This window comes from Pelobates fuscus, chromosome 12 (genome assembly GCF_036172605.1).
Source record: "Pelobates fuscus isolate aPelFus1 chromosome 12, aPelFus1.pri, whole genome shotgun sequence".
NCBI classification, from domain to species: Eukaryota; Metazoa; Chordata; class Amphibia; order Anura; family Pelobatidae; genus Pelobates; species Pelobates fuscus.
In genome coordinates this window covers 112,240,575-112,257,919 of record NC_086328.1, presented here as the reverse complement: position 1 = coordinate 112,257,919, position 17,345 = coordinate 112,240,575, and the positions used below count along the sequence as shown (strand labels likewise).

Genomic DNA, 17,345 nt, shown 5'->3' with positions numbered 1-17,345 from the left:
CTTACATAACCTGGATGTTTGGAGACACTCTATTTCAGCAATATGCATCTCTCGTTTTTTAAATCACACAGATAAGCACAATTATTTTTTGCAACCTCATATGAAAATCTTGGCATAAAGAATCGGCATGACTGATGTAGTCATATTGGACCAAGAAATGCTATTTTGTGTGCTTCCTATAAAAACCAGCATTATTCCCACAGACAGATTTATTAATTATGTTAACTCGTTCCTGAGGACAATTGACAGCTAAATATGAAGACACCAGAGATACAACTCAATCATGTCAGGGCCATTTAAACCTATGCAGTAAATTCCCAAACATAACCCCCCCTTCTCTGCACAATTCAGTTGGGTTTGGAAGCAGACCGTAGTTGCGTTGTAGTTCAGAAGAGCTTCAGAGTTTTATTCAGTAAACTGTAAAATGTGGAGAACTGATTTGCAAATTTTACGCCAAAGTAGCAAAATTGGACATTTTTTACATTTGAATATAAAATTTAGAAATTAATTCTCATTTCTCCACAATTTCCGATTTTGTGGATAGGCCGGGTTGTACATTGCTGAAGTCAGATGACACTGACCAATCATCAAAACCAACTTTACTTTTATAGAGCAAAGAAAATGGTATAAATGTTGAATAATGTTATTACAATTGTTCTACTCTTTTGTTAAGACTTTTTAATAAATGTGTATTATTTGCAGGTCCGAATTAGGAGTCCATTGAGTTTGGTGCTGACAATTATGATGGGCCTTATTACAGAATCTTACTAAACAGTAAAACAGTTATACCTCCTCCAAGTGTCATATCTTGTGGAGGTGGTGGAGGTGCTGGTGGAGTGAAACTCACAGGATGCATGCAAAAGAATACACATGCCCCATGCTAATCTCTCGCTTTCATCTCTAATCCAAATTCATACCTCCAGCATCGCCGTACTATGAATTGGGATGTCAGTGGTGAGGTTAAAGGAGGTGGGCCAGTGTCGGAAATCACGTCACTGGCATTGCCCAGAGTGATCTGTCCAGAAAAAGGGAACAGGTCTGCCTGACAATTGGAAGGTCAGCCCGGTGTGAATTATATTATATTGTAGATGGAGTTAGGAACTACAGAACTTTAGTTCTTATCCAAGTTGCATGGTTAAAGAGATGCTAGGATCAAGTACCAAAGGGTAAATATCAGTTGTCTATTTATCCCTGTATTTAATAAATATATATTTATGAGGTGTAAAAAATAAAAATAAATGCCTCTTTATCTTGCAACTGGGCACCTCCATATTAACTCCATGTCAATCATTGTTATAACCTCCTCCCTTTGTGCCTGGATGTCAGAATAGACAAAGTATACAGAGAAGAGGAGAAATGTAACAATGTTTCTATTCTTCCTCCTTATTTGCATTGTATGCCCTGGTTGTGCCTGACTTGAACGTTAAATAATTTGCTAAATCTTTAAAGAGTTATTCCACTCATCATAACTACTACAGCCTGCTGTAATGGTTAGGATACCAGGAATACCCTTGGACCATTCAGCATTAATAGCACCAACCGTTTTGTAATACTTTGCTCTCTTACCTTGGTCTGCGCCATGCACTGAAGGTCTTATGCAGCTGGCTGTGATGATAACAAGCTTCTGCATAGCTGCAACAGCTGAATGTCAATCCCGTCAGTCACTCATTGGCTGAGAGCATCATGTAATTGCCCTCAGCCAAAAATGACATTTTGTGCATAGAAATATGCACAGAATTGACATTAGCCAGCCCCGGGACTCTAGTTCCTCACTGTCTACTGACACCGCAATGACACTGGTAGACGTGGATCTACACCTTCAGCAGCAAAGGGGTTAAACCCCAAATGTGAAGCGTTTCAAAGAGAAATTCTGCGCCTACAGACACAACGCACCACTTCAAATCACTGTTATGCCCATGGTGCCTGGAGTGCCTTTAATATAACTTTTATAGAAAATGGAGCATCACCCAAACACAAGATTAACACTATTCACAGGTAATAGTCAGTATTTTATTGAATGGCCCCCCCATACAACTACCCATCACTGGGAACACATTGGCGTACACCATCACTGTTCATACGAAACTGTGTTGGTCCAGTGAACCCATGACATGCGGAGGAACCTGAGAAAAAGGTTTTTAAGAACCATTTTAATGAATAATAATGCTGACATTTGAAAATACTTGGATAGTAACGCAAACCCAAAATTTATATCGCCCATTCATTTATAAAAATGGTGGGATCACAGCTCGCAACAAAATATCAGTATCAACACAATATCAAATATGTGTACAGAAAACAACAATACTGGTTCTTGAACATAGAAATATTTTGAGGATTGTGAACTGTATTTCTGATCTATTTACACGTTGTATTCAAGGAATACGTGTCTCATGTATTCAAACACTCATGAAAGCTATTAAAAAGAGTTGTGAAAGAAGAAAAAAAAAACATTTATGTTGATGATAGACACTAACCTAATGTTGCTGTTTTTTGCGATTCTTTGCTTTACATTAAAAATAACTAAGTCATAACAGTAGCTAAAAGCATACCACTATGTTAAAAAAACAAACTTTTTTTTAGGTTTTCTTAAAATTATTCTTCACTTTTGTCCTGAAAAAAATAATAATCAGATCTTCAACTATTAATGCTAAAAAGTACACCCTTTGGCGCCCCATATTTTATTATCTGCAGAGTTCTTAAAGGGACACTTCACTGGCCAAATACAAAATAAATTTTAAAAATACTGTTTAGTGGATATACCCCAATTGAAAACTTGTATTTAATTATGCATTTTTTCATTGAAGTTATATCTAAAAACAGCTTGCAAAAACTGCAGATCTCTTGTCTGCTGCCTTTGCAAGCAATGTTCTTCTAACCCCTCCCAGACTTTCTTTGACTGTCCAATCACAGAATTCCCAATGCATCTCAATGAGAAGTCTTTGCAAGGAAGGTGATCTGGGTATCTACTGCCTCTTGAGTTCAGTGCGACTAAGCTAACCAAACCAGGAAGTAAAATGATTTGTCGTCTGCTTGAAAAGCCAGGGGGTGTAACCAGTATAATTTATAAAAGTGTATATGCATACACTAAATATCAAACAGATTTCCGGATTGAATTCAAACATTCCATTGCTTAAATTGTTAGAATTATCTAAGTAACCCTTTTTTTTTCTTTTTTTTTTTACAGAGTGAAAAAAATAAAGAATTAAAATACCTAAGCACAAGCAATTTGTAAAAAAAAATAAAAATTCAAATTAAGGGAGTTGAAAGTTGATGAAATATAGTAATTTCTATTAAATTTAAATTGGTTTTCGTTGTAAATGTAGGCCGTGTTTAAATATGATAAGAAATCAATCCTATGATATTATCACTTTATAAATTATTCTTAGCATTCTAAAAAGCTTATCTGTCATATATTTGTTACTTTGCAAGTATATATTTTTCTACTACTATGTTTTCAAAAATGTCTCCTTAAAATCTTCTACTTCTCCTAAATAAATAAAAAAAGAAGACTACCAGTTACTTGCATCCAGTAAATATTTAGTCTAAAAAAAGTGTATTTTTTTTTTTTACTTTTTTTTACTTTTTTTTTTTAACGGTTAATATTCTAGAAGACATCTTACAACATGGAACTGCTCGCTGGTCCACTTGTAGAATTATATGGGAGACAAGCAATTTGATGAGAGATCTTAGCACTTTCCTGGTTGAAGTGACATTGGGAGAAAGCTCAAATCTTAGGGGAAATCTGCAAAGTGCACATTTAGATCATTAAAATATTTTGGTATAAATTTAACATTACGTTTTAACCGTATAATGAATACAATGCAAGATATATGCATAGAATGACCCTTTACAATTTTTTTCTTAAAGTCAAAATGTAGTTGTTTTGAATGGAATTTTGACCAGTGGGTAAAGCATTCCTTTTAAACATTTTGCAATAGATACGTTACTACCAATTGTAATTTAATCTTATAATAATATGTTTCTATATATTTCACATTTCGTCTCCATATTTTAGGGAAGTACAACAATCAACAGCAAAAATGCATGAAGCAATAGTTATATTGCCCACAAATTTAAAAAAATATAAGTTTCTCTACATCTTTTCTACTCTGATTTCTGCGTACCCATTTAGCACCCATTGGGGTATTGTAAATGGAGACGGAGGTAACATCATTTGGTTACATGTTAATTATACTCCTGCCAGGAGCCAGGGACTATATTAAAAGGGTTATTTACTAAAGTGTGAATTGTTAAATATAGCCAAATTTGAAAAATTATCTGCTTCCACTATGTTTCCAATTTGGCTATTTTGCCACAAAATTTGGAGTTCATTTGAATGTTGTAATGTGGTCATTGTTCCAAATCACTATGTCAGTCTAAAGATAAATATTATGCACCTGCATAAATTACAGGTAGAGCCATGGGCACCTCATTTGCACTTGGCAGGAGAATAATTAACCTCCAATGATTTTATCACGTGTTTAACGTTATAGTTCTAAATTCTTACAGAGTAAGTTATCAGAGACAAATCTCCCGACCACGTACTCATCAAACATCATTGCTTCATGTATCTGGCTGTTTTGCCTTATTGACAAATGGTCCTGATGACGTTGGCAAAGAAAGAGAGAAGCAAATTCCACTCACATACTTTACCATGGTGGAGCAGAACATTTTTTGTTTGTGATCATTACCGTACAAGGGAACTTAGATTTAAAAAAAATAATAACACCTTTGGATAGATTTTAGTAGATAAATATACAATTGTATTGGTCATAGCCATTTAGTTGGTAATTTAAAGTATTACTTAGGACTGGAGGTGAATTCAATGTCTTGAATGCACATTTTGCCATGCAAGTACATCTAATAATGCACTAGTTGGCTTTGATTTTGATGTGCCAAATTGTTGAACACCAAAGACCAAGCGCAAGACCGTGGGACTGGAGCATGAATTCTGGTTGGTGAAATGTGGGGAGGTATATATTATGGGTTTTAATCCCCCTGCCTCTCTACTATGAGTGAGAGTTCATGCCCTACTCTGAACAGCATATATCAGGCTACTGCCAATGATCCAAACAGTTAGACTGACTAACTGCTGTCTGTAGAATACTCAAGGAACACAGCAACTCGCATTGAACGGAGGGGGCAATAAACCAAAACAGCAATATCTTTTATACTAAAGGGATATGGACATTACAGTATTGCAAAGTAGAATGTATTAATGTATGCTACAATATATCAAAAATGTATTTTTCACAGTGGATGTTTTACAATAGTTTCCAATTAATAATCCATTTTGCTGAAAACCTGAATGCCCAGACAGAACCAGCCTCTGAAAGACTGATGCTACCATATAAGTACGTAGATGAATGGGATTGTAACCTTAGCAGCCAGCAGCTGGCAAACAATTCTGGAAAACTTAGCCAACATCATACAGATTGGACACCCATGCTATAAAAATTAATATAGATGCCAGTGGTATAGATGCCTTAAGACCCCTTCCTCCACTGCATTAGATTGCCAAATATTGCTCTGCAGTCATGTGGAGATTTGTGAACAACGGAGCATGCAGTTTGCTTGACTGTCCGAACCTGCAAACAGTACAAAAACATCACATTTATGCTCTGTGGATGCAGATAATTTGTAGCAATAATGCTTTGGTTTTCTGCCAGCACTACTGAAAATTGCTAAACCTCTATCTCCCATTCAAGCAGATGGATTACAAGGCTTGTCGAATCATTAATCAAATGGATAATACTTTATAAGGTCATTTCGACAGCGAGGGAATGTGCATTTCTGTTGTTTTGTTTTTTTGTGCAAAATCACCAACCATTTGGGTGACCTAGCTATTAATAAACTGCAATGCAAGCAACGTCTTTAGAATAAGACTTACAAGGTATCTAGTAACTGTCTCTCTCTTAAAATGCAGACTATGGTTTCGTTGTCCTTTATTCTGGCCGAGGGCCGAGCTTGGTATACAGTAAACTTTGCAGGAAAGTATCACGCGATGCCAGCCTCAAGCAATGCAAGGAGTAATTTAATAACGGTTTTAAATAGTTTGTTTTTATTTTGCTTCACCGAACTGCACTTGTAGGACGCAGGTCAAGCAGGAGAAGTGCTACGTCAGATGAGCCAAACTGCAGTCTTTGAGCTGTAGACACAGGTATTGTTTGCGGTATTGCACCCTCTTTTTCAAAATAGGTCCCAGGGAGTTTTATTTCCTCTTTTTGTAATCTTCTTCATCTCGGCACTCTACAGCCGAGAGCGAGATTAGCATCTGGGCTGCGTAGTAAGTGGCCATTATAATAGCTCTAGAGCATGGGACAGGAAAGCAGAATTTGTTTACAGCAATTGTGAAGTCGGACACTATAAAAAGCACAGATCCAATGCAGGCTGAGAGTTTTGTCCATGTCCACAAGTCATTGCACAGCTGGACTCCAGCTATGGCCCTCCAACCCATGAAGGAAATCAGGGCCGTGTAGGCAGCCACCAGGTAAGTGAATGGGCCTGAGAGATAGGAGTATAACAAAATGTATAAGAAGATGGAAATAGAACCAATGACAGAACCTGTCTTCAAATCCAAAGGTTTCATTCCGAAGGCAGAAGAGTAAAGGATGTGCGTAATAGCAAACATCAACAAGCCTGTGAGGAGACAAAAGATACCATTGAGAAACATGCAAACAGCACAATGCAGGTCACAAGACTGGTACTAGCACTAATCAAGCCATTTTAAATAAATACTTGCTAGATATGCTCTTCTCAGAGATATTTCAACAGCTTGATTAACAACATAGACAAAATCACATTGACGACAATAAAAACAACATATGTATGTTTCTCTCTATATTTTTTTTTCGAACCATCCAGCATTTTCATCTGTTTTACACAATTCTGTTCAAATTAATGTGTAATGTTAATCTAGTTTTGCATGTCTTTACAATACAAAACACAATTTAAAAAAATAACTTCTTTGCTGCTCATTGTTTGGCAGGATTTCCTTCTAAATGCTGGTTTTCACCATACGACTAAATTTAATTTATGGGGACTATTCACATACAGAAAGAATGTCTACATTCTGCTGGCACGTTTGGAATCACCATTCTCAAAAAGACCCGAATATTCCTTAGCAATACGCAGTGTTTTTTACTATTTTACATTTATGTTTTAGTTTCTCAAAGCTTCATGCTATAACATTGACATTTGCTATTGTACATTAATTTATTTGAACTAGTTGGAAGAATTGCAAGTCAAGGAGCACCATAATTTCTCTAATATGATATAGACACATAAAATTCATTCTTTTTAAAATTTTGGCCTTAACTTTAAATAAGATTATTAAATGATTTCATATTTTTGGGATAATTTTCAAATGATTTAGTATTATTTCATATATATATATATATATATATATATTTAAAAAATATTAAATAATTTTAAAAATGTATCCAACAATATTTGCCTTTGTTATTGTCAAGGCTAGTAATGAGGTCCAGCACACAGAAACTATGTAAACATATACATAAGTAAGAAAAGGAAAATAACAGGACAGAGCGTAAACCGGACCTTAGAATGGCCGGACTAATACGCTAGAGACAGAGAATGGTCAAAGGGAAAGCCGAGGTCAAGGAAGCCAGAAAATACTCAATACCGATTAAACAAGCCAAGTCAGGGAAACCAGAGATCAGAATAACCAGGGAAACGCCAAGGATCAGGATACCAGGAAATCAGAAACACGAAAATAGCACTTTCAGGAAACCAGGAAACTGAAACCACGACAGGGCAAAGTACTGGGAAAAGCTAGGGGTTTAAATACCCCTCTCTAGGCTGTGATTGGTCAGAGGGCGACCTCTGACCCCAAAACGTGCGTGTGCGTTGACGTCGTGACGTCACGCACACGTTAGTATAATTCTCGGGGGCGGGGCTATCCATAGACGCGACCACGTGGTCGGCGCCATATTGGATTCGGGCGTGATGCCCGGAAGAACTAAGTGTGCGGTTCCCGGCTCGCCGACGCGCAGGTAAGCTCGTGTAGTCGGTGCGGTCGTGCCGGTCGGGCACGACCGTGAGGCTCGGCGGGCCGGTGACCGCAACAGTTATACATTGCATGAAAATAAATGTTAGTTTTGTTTGTTTGTTAGTTTGTTGTTAATTTTTTGGGGGGAGGAAAGTACAATAAAATAAGACGTTGCAAAGATTGTAAGCTCACGGGCCATCTAGCTAAGCACTTTGTATAAAAGAGCTCCAATGGCTAGATATCAGCTTACGGGCAGGGCTCTCTCTACCTCTTGTATTTGTCTGTGTATATTGTTAGTTCTCCACTAATTGTACAGTGCTGCGGAATCTGTTGGCGCTTTATAAATACTAGAAATAAATAAATAAAAATAACAAAAAAGAAATGTAAAGCTAAAATGAAACAGGCAAATTAAAATATTAATATATAGTCCAGAGATCAAATCTGTAAACTATAACCAGATGTTTTATTCAAATCAACTGACTTACTTTCAACCAGAAAATAAATAATTATTTATAATGACTATTATAATGATAAACAATCAAATAAGTTACAAAAGTTGTTGGTAACACAAAAAAAAACTAAAAAATAAACTGAAAGAATTAGATTTAGTTAAACTGTATTTGTTAAGAACTTGGCAGTGAAAATGTATATTGAAAGGGTTTCTTTCTGTAAGATATATTTCCTTTTACTTCAATACTGTCTCAAATTATATTAATGAACTATAGTCACCAAAACAACTTTAGCTTAATGAAGCAGTTTTGATGTATATATCATGTCCCTGCAGTCTCACTGCTCAATTCTCTGTCATTTAGGAGTTAAATCACTTTGTTTATGAACCCTAGTCACACCTCCCTGAATGTGACTTGCACAACCTTCATAAACACTTCCTGTAAAGAGTCATCTAAAGTGTATCCTTCCTTTATTGCAAGTTCTGTTTAATTTAGATTGTCTCATCCCCTGCTATGTTAATAGCTTGCTGAACCCTTGCTGAAGAGCCTCCTGTATGTGATTAAAGTTCAATTTACAAAGGAAGAGATACAATTGTTTAAGATAAATTACATCTGATTAAAAGTAAAACCAGTTTTTTTTCATGCAGGCTGTGTCAATCGGAGTCAGGGGAGGTGTGACAAGGGCTGCATAAACAGAAACAAAGTGATTTAACTCCTAAATGGCAGAGAATTGAGCAGTGAAAGCTGAAAAGCATGATCTATACACTAAAACTGCTTAATTAAGCTAAAGTTGTTTAGGGGACTATAGTGTTCCTTTAATGCATTCTCAATTTTTGTTTTAATCCACAGACCTTCTTTTTATGAAATCTCGTGCACCCTAAAAGAGTTGCACATCCTCCAAAGATTTACTGCACAAATGGCAAACCTTTGGCACTTCAGCTGTCATGTACTATGCTTCCCATAACATTTAGCCAGCAAAAAGTATTCTTGAGCATCATAAGGAATGTAGTCTATAACAGATGCAGTGCCAAAGGTTAGCCATGAAGAAACATAAATAGCATCAAATTCAAATGTGCCAGTAAAATAGCAATACATTCTTTATTATATATATATGGTAGAAACTGGAAGAAGACTTTAGGGCCTGCCAAAAATTACAGCTGCTCCAATCCTTCTGCCCCCTTCCACCCCCGTGCATGTTGAATTTAACTTCCCCCGGCTGGAAAAGAGAAAAAAAAAAAAAAAACGTGGGAAAGATTTTACTCCCTACGTCGTTGAATGGAGCTATTGTGGGTTAGAGGTCGCATGCATGGTTCTTGCACAATAACATATCTGCGTCACTGTAAAGAAATAGAAGCCCATTATCATAGAGGGACTCTGTTCTGGAGCAGGGGTGATCATTTTAACTGTCTGAGGGCTAAAGTGTTTTTTGATACTGGGCTTGCCAAAAAAACAAAACAAAGTGCAAAGATGCAAACCACACCAGCAATTCAGTGCTCAATATAGAGTGCTAGCCTTCCTGCCGCAAATGAAAAATACAAAAGGTAATCAAACGGAGACCAGTCTACCAAATTATATTACAAACTATTAAAAATCCCCCCCCCCCCCCGCCAAAAATACAAATACTGTACATCAACGCCAATAAAGCACAATGAACACAAAGTAACCAGTTCAAATATCAAAAACAATGGGCATGACGTACGGTGGAAGAACTGCAACACCAAGCACATATCAGCAATCCTTTAACTTTATTCTTCCCTTAATGAATGCAACAGATGTGGCTATCGGAATTGGATACCTTGTGATATTTTGTATTTATGGGGCTAAATTTGCCTTGATTTTTTTTTTAATTTGAGTATTTCATAAAGTTTGTAAATTAGATTTGGTCTGCCGTCTGGTCTTTGCTATGATACAGGGCATGCAAAATGCTAAAGATGAAACTTTTACCAGACAAAAATAACTTTAATATACAATACTGTACTATTTTATAATAAGTAAAATAAACTAGAGAAGTGCAAAACACACTATATTATTTGTCATTTATTTTGTGAATAAGCATCAACATTTAGTGGCTGTACCCGAACAGTCAATCATCTTTTTCCGGCACCACGGACGGACCCTCGGATCACGAATCAAATCAATCGACTCATCCATTGTCTGTTTTGTTTGTTTCACGATGCATTTATATGGCATTCGAGTAACTGAATTTAGACGACGCACCTGCTCTTCAGAATAGTAAAAGAAACTATACGCATAATACGCACCACCTGTCTTTAACCCCTTAAGGATCAAACTTCTGGAATAAAAGGGAATCATGACATGTCACACATGTCATGTGTCCTTAAGGGGTTAATATAAATGTGACTGTATGACATTAATAAAAATTATGAATTTTGGAGTCTTTAAATCCAATTTGCTAAATTTAGGTCAAAAGTTCAGATCTGAAAAATTCTTCCAACTAACAGATTGGCTATTTTTCACTTGGATTTTGAAATTTGGATTTAATTTGTTAAAACACTGTTTATCTTATTGTATTTTTTGGTTCTAGATCTTGCAACCCGAATCATCTTTATAAATCTGGAATAATAATATTTTGTTGATGAATACCCTGGTCTGTAACTTGTTTCCAATAAACCAGCATACTGTAAAATATTGCTGTAGGGTGCATTCCTTTTATGTGTTGTGTGTATGAGCCAAACTTTTTTTATTCCACTCACATGGGAAGAATTGAAAAATAATCCATGGATTTAATCCCTGTTCATGAAGGAGAATGCTGATGTATAATGTCTGTTTCAACAATAGCTAATAGCTTTACTTCACTCACCGTGCACAAAGTAGCCTTGTTCCTGCCAAATCAGAAAGGCGTCTCCCACCGCTGAGAAAATTAATCCTGCAAAGATTCTTTTGGCACTTCTGTGGCTAACTAGAAAATTAACCCCATGGGCTAATAGGAATACCCACAGGCAAAAGATGGGAAGACACTTGATCAGAGCACTGAACCAAGATGGGCTAGATGTTGGTAACCAAAGCACAAAGTAAACGCATGTGGCCTTCAAGAATGGCACCAGCTTTGGACCTTCACATTTGACCTGTTTGAGAAGAAAAAAATATGTTATTTGAGGTACATACATAGGCCCTTAATACAATATTTTTAGCTAAAAAAGACCCAAAACGACTCCAAAGTGGGAATCAGAACAATATTCGATATTATAGCAACTGTATGTATTGTCCCTGCCCTCTCCGACTCCCCCCCACCCAAAAAAAAATAAAAAATCCAGATATTTTTCTGCACATTGACTTGTCACGAGAAGTATACCCAAACTCGCAGGAAATGGAAACTAAAAAAAGAGGAACATACATAGAAATATTACCAGGCCTTAGAGTGTCCAGACTTAACTCAATAAACAGAAAGACACAAAGTAGCAGAGGTCAGGATTACAGATAGACAGAAATAAGATAAACAAGCTGGGTCAGGATTTCAGAGGTACTCAAATATCCATGAAACTAGCCGAGGTCAAAACCAGAAAACAGACCGGAACAGGAACTCATTAATCTGGTACAAAAGGTAGAAACTACTATAGGGCAATCAATAAGGGCTAAAATAGGATATAAGTCGGGTTACCCAAGTCCTGATTGGTCCACACCACCCCTGTAAATTCAAAAAGTTTGAGAACAAGGTCGTCTGGGTGACGTGGATACTTCCAAATCAGAAGTGACATTCTGTGAATGTTCGGCATTAAGGATGTGCCGTTTAAGCTGGCAGAATCCATATTGCTCTGGAACAGAGTCCACACAGCCAAACAATGCATGACCTGAGAAGAGGATTGAATTGAGTGTATCGATCGAGTAATCATGATGCTACTGAAGTCCTAAGCAATTTTATGGTTTTCCTTTAAAAAAAAAAAAAAAATCCAAACTTTCCTGAAAACCCAAACATCAGATCAATCTTTAAATAAATTTAATATTAAAGATCTACCTCAAAATTCAATCAAACTGCATCTAGAATGTCTCCAATAAGTTTAGAAAAAACGGATAGCCTTCTATAAAAATTAGAAAATAAGTAAACAGATGTCTATGATAAATAATATTGGGATTTGGAAATCAGAACCATTGATGTAACGTATTGTTAGTCAGTGAAACTAAGTTGAAGGAACACCCAATTGATATTGAACCATATCTAAAGCGATATCAGAAAAATTGCTGCGTGGACATAAATTTTACTTCTTAATAAAAAGTTACATCACAACATTCAGACTTGAACATATCGAAAATACTTTCACTATGCAATGGAATTAATAGTTTATGGACAGTGATGTGTACCACATGTGAAAAATGCTTTAACAGTCCTTTTTCCGAAGGTCAACACAAAAATCCTATCTACCTATATAAACATTTTCTGATTTTTGGCCATTAACTGGTAAGTGTTGTCAACCAGATCACAGTCAAAAAATGTCCCTTTGTTTTTCTACCAATGACACCATTAAAGTTAAAAAAAATTAGTCGACTTAACTTCAGTTATCATTACTTACACTACTGACAACGATCCTCTGAGATTACGATAATGTTTACGATAAAAGGTGAAATGCGTGTCGTTAGCTGATTATGTTACAATTTGATATTCATATTAGAGCAAGTTTCAGTGTTAAAATCGGACAATTTGTGTATAGTGTATGTCAGACTTGAGCAAAAATCAGTTATTCATTACTTGTCCAAATAACATTCCTGTTACTCAATACCAGCATAAGTCGATTCCAAATCTCCAAGTTTATCTTACCTGTACAGATAAAACGATTAGTAAAACCATTCAGAATCAATTTCTTTGACCATTACAAAGAATTTAATTTGTTTGCACAAGTCCAGTGTATATATGTATTTCTTATATCAATAGTCACTTTCATCAATTAAAATGTTAGCTAGTTGCTTCATTCACTTTAATTGCTCCATTTGATTAAAAATTGATTATTATAGGTTTGTTGAAGTTGCTTTCATATGTCATGAGATGTTTGTAAAGTTTCTTCTGAAAGTTGAGATATTGGTCAATTTTTATTAAAAAAAAAAAAAAAGTGTTTTCTGTGGTTTATCAAATCCTGTATGATACTAAAATAACTAAACTTACAATATTTCATTTGCTGTGTTGATAACCATTCTTCAGGACTGTGAACACTTAAGCTTCACTTTTTAACTTAAAGGAACACTATAGAGTCAGGAACACAAACATGTATACCTGATCCTGTAGTGTTAAAATCACTATAATTGTTAAAAAATGTCAGAGCGATCAAAGCTGCGGGGACAGCGCGGCGATCTGGGGTTAAATTTAGTAAATGGCAGACATTTTCGTCTAGCGTCAGGAAGGGGTTAAGGTTTAGTAAAAACAAATAAATAAATGACAAGAGTTTCAGTTATAAACTGAGAATATGCTTATGCCTTATCAAGACTGGGACAGGATAGTAGAACTTGCAGTATCTCTCTTAACACACGATGCAAACCTTTAGGTAATTTCAATATGCAAATTAGAAAATTGCTAATATAGTCAATTAAGCAGTTGCATCTGTTTATCGCTGCTTTTTTCCACATTTTTTTTAAAGTTGTATTTGTATTCGATTTTTTATGTATCATTATGGTTGTTCGTTACATATTTTTAATTATAGATGTGTCTCACCACATGTTTAAGGACAAAGGCTAGTCCTTGTTCAAAATAAAGTATTTTGAGGGATTTCCCTTGACGAGGCAGGTCTTTGGTCTCAGATATTGGGTCTCAGTGTAAGACGTTTCATCCGCATTATTTACACTGCATGTTCCTGTAACACAAGTCTAACTCCACTATCTATTTTACTTAGGCAAATATGTGCGATTTATACACACACACACACACACACACACACACCGAAAATAATTATGACCCACAAAGGAAGACTAAATCCAGCTGGTCCCAAACTCTCCCAAGTACACAGGCACTGGGAAAAAAATATTTCTAAACCTTGACAGCTAATTTAGCTACATGAAAAGTTAAATGACCCCTTCATTTGTTCCGTTCAACTTTGAATTCAAATACTTAACATTCCATCCCCGTAATCTCCTTGACATGTCTTCTCTTACTTAATTATTTTATTTGCGTTGACCGTTATTATAAACTGTTTAATATTGAGTCAACATTTTTGGTGCACGTACCAAGTATCAAAGGGATTTAAATAAAAATGGTTTGCTTCAAACAGAGAGGATAAATTTGCTTGAGGGCTATGCAGATTACCCATAGAAGCAGTAATGATAAAATAATGAAACAGTCTGGCAGAACTAAGGCCCAACAAAGGGAACATTTACTTAAAGTTCAGGCATAATGATAAATGCAAACCTTCTAAAGTGAAAATTCCATTAACAAATGCATGGATAGAAAGGACTCCCGCAGGTAGGTTATAAAATGTAATCTATGCATTGTCGTACAAAGTTCTCCAAGTAATACATTTACATGAAGGCGCCTTCCATAAAGGCATACTAATCTATTTGGCCACCCCAAGACAACTGGTTCTATACCAAAAAAAAAAAAATGTGTGCAACCAACGGTTTGGTGTAGTGCATTCTGGGATTGCTAATCGTGTGACAAACACTGACATACAGGTAGGTCTATTCACAGACAAACGTGTTTTGTTGGGTTGTTTATCAAAAGCATAGACACAAGTAGGAGACTACAGAGTAAAAGAAAATATGAAGAAAAAAAACTACGAAATAAGGTGAGAAGAGGGTGTCCTAATACTTATACATGTGAATACATAATTAAATACAATCATCTTTATTTAATCCAAGGGAACACTTAAATAAAATGTGACACATGTGAATATCACTAGTATTTAGGTAAAAGATAACAATGTCAAAACAAAAGTATAAAATGGTTGGAAATAACTTACCCCCCATATACAATATATATGTTTTATTTATTCTTAAAGAGGCTTAATTGGTAAATCTATTTTATGCCCTAGACATTATTTGATGAGCAATCTCTTCTTTTTATATAACTTTCTCATTGAATTATTTTCCAGTATTAGAGGGGGCCACTATATACAACCGGAAGGTGGTTCCCTTTTATGGGAAAGTTTTTTGTGTTAAAATAACATTTGGTTGCAATTTGTATGTATATGCACATAGTTTGCAAATAGGATTTTATCCTAACATGTAATATTTCTTTCTTAACACAAGCCATTATGTTCTGCAGATCTTGCAGTCCCAAAGATGGCCAAATGTGTCACATGATGGATAAAGCAGGCAGGGACGTTATTGGCAATAGCAAAGCTGGTGAGCATTCTGAAGATCTGCCAATCCTTGGGGTTTATTTGACTTGCCATTGCAGTTAATATTCTGTTAACTCTATTAAATACGCCTTGGTATGTATCTTTTGCTCCTTGCTTAGATTAGACTGTAATGATTAGACTTGGATATTCATTTTGTGCCAAATGTAAGTTCACCCGAATTTCAGCCGAAGTTCAGAGCTGAAATCTACCACAATCACGGGCCATAAGAAATGCGCAATTTTGAACATGTTCGGTTCGGGTCATAATTCTGAATTCCACCCGGGTCAACCAAAAAAAAAAAAAAAGGAGGTGATTGATGGGGGGAAAAGATAATTGATGGCTAGGGGTGAGTGAACGTTAATTGTATTCACATTGAGCAATAAGATGAGAAGAAGTGAAAAATACATACATCTAAATATTTTATAATTAATAAATCTAAATATATATAGGTTTATTATTTTTTTTTACTTCTCTGCTTGTTTTCCCCTCTGTTGGTTACTTTTTCTCAGTTTATCTGTGAACCAAATAGTGGGAAAATGCTCCTACCATGTGCTTCAAAACACATACATAACATATTAAGTATATAATGCGCACGCCATTTTTGCACCTTTTTTTGTTCTTCAGATTCAGTTTCGAAATTCTGCAGAATCGACATTTAATTGAAAATTGAGCGTCCCAAAAAATTGTTCTTCTTCCAGAACAAAAATGCAGAATATTCTCGTTGTGCACAAGTCTAGATCAACAAGTCTTGTTGATCGTTTGCCGCCTGATCTGTAAATACTTTGATACATTTCACTTCATTCTTTTCTCTCATGATATGTCTCATTCTTGCAAACATTCTGTTTTCTGCCATGACACTGGTTTGCTGTTATCTTGCGGACTATTTTATATTTCTGTTCCCCTGTTCAGACTGCCTCTTGAGACTCTTGTGGCTACACAAAGCTTATGCCTAAAGCAGTTGCCAGTGTGAATCAGTTCCCACATTGTGGTCATAAACAAACAAAATTTCAAGTATCAGTGAATAGCACCGATAGAGAAATATTCTTCACAAACATTTTTTCGTTTCACAAGCTTACTGAGGATCAAACCAATCAGCTGCACACTTCACATTGTCCTTGTCAAACATATTCAATATACATTTCTTATTTAGTGAACTAACTGAGGCTTTCTATCTGTGCTTAAGGTCATTCGGCTTTAGAATGGGACTTTTCCCCAGTTTCAGTATTGCAACATGGAATAAAGAACAAAAATAAAATATATGATTTTTCTTGAAAAAAGTGCTAAAGTCACATAAATTATAAGTACATTCTGTGATCATAGAAACAAATCTTTGCAAGCTTTGTGGAATAGCTTTTCAGGGTTACATAACTTCAAACAGGCTTGGAGTCGGCAGGACAGTCTTGATTTTGCGTTGTTGCCAGAGGTTTGTTCCCTAGTGCCCCACATCGAAGGATTCCTGAAAAATCTATCTTGAGCGGTGCAGGTCCATCATATTATGCATTTTCGATCTGCAAATAAAGCTTAGGCCATCCACCACCTGAGAAAGCTCTTCAATAGCAGCGTTGTGTGAATGGCTAGGTGTCAGGGTCTTACCTGAGTTGGGAG

The 17,345-nt window shown here is 35.9% G+C and overlaps 1 protein-coding gene across 1 annotated transcript in view; it reads right to left on the bottom strand.

Moving 5' to 3' along the window:
* Positions 1–4,090: 4,090 nt before the first annotated feature.
* TMEM86A (transmembrane protein 86A) overlaps positions 4,091–17,345 on the bottom strand; it is a 30,646-nt gene continuing 17,391 nt past the window's right edge. The window contains exons 2-3 of the mRNA XM_063437663.1: positions 11,285–11,549; positions 4,091–6,642 (exon numbers count right to left, since the gene is read on the bottom strand). Of these exons, the coding sequence (XP_063293733.1) occupies positions 6,215–6,642; positions 11,285–11,549 (693 nt within the window). The 3' untranslated portion in view covers positions 4,091–6,214. The remainder of the gene's footprint in view (positions 6,643–11,284; positions 11,550–17,345) is intronic.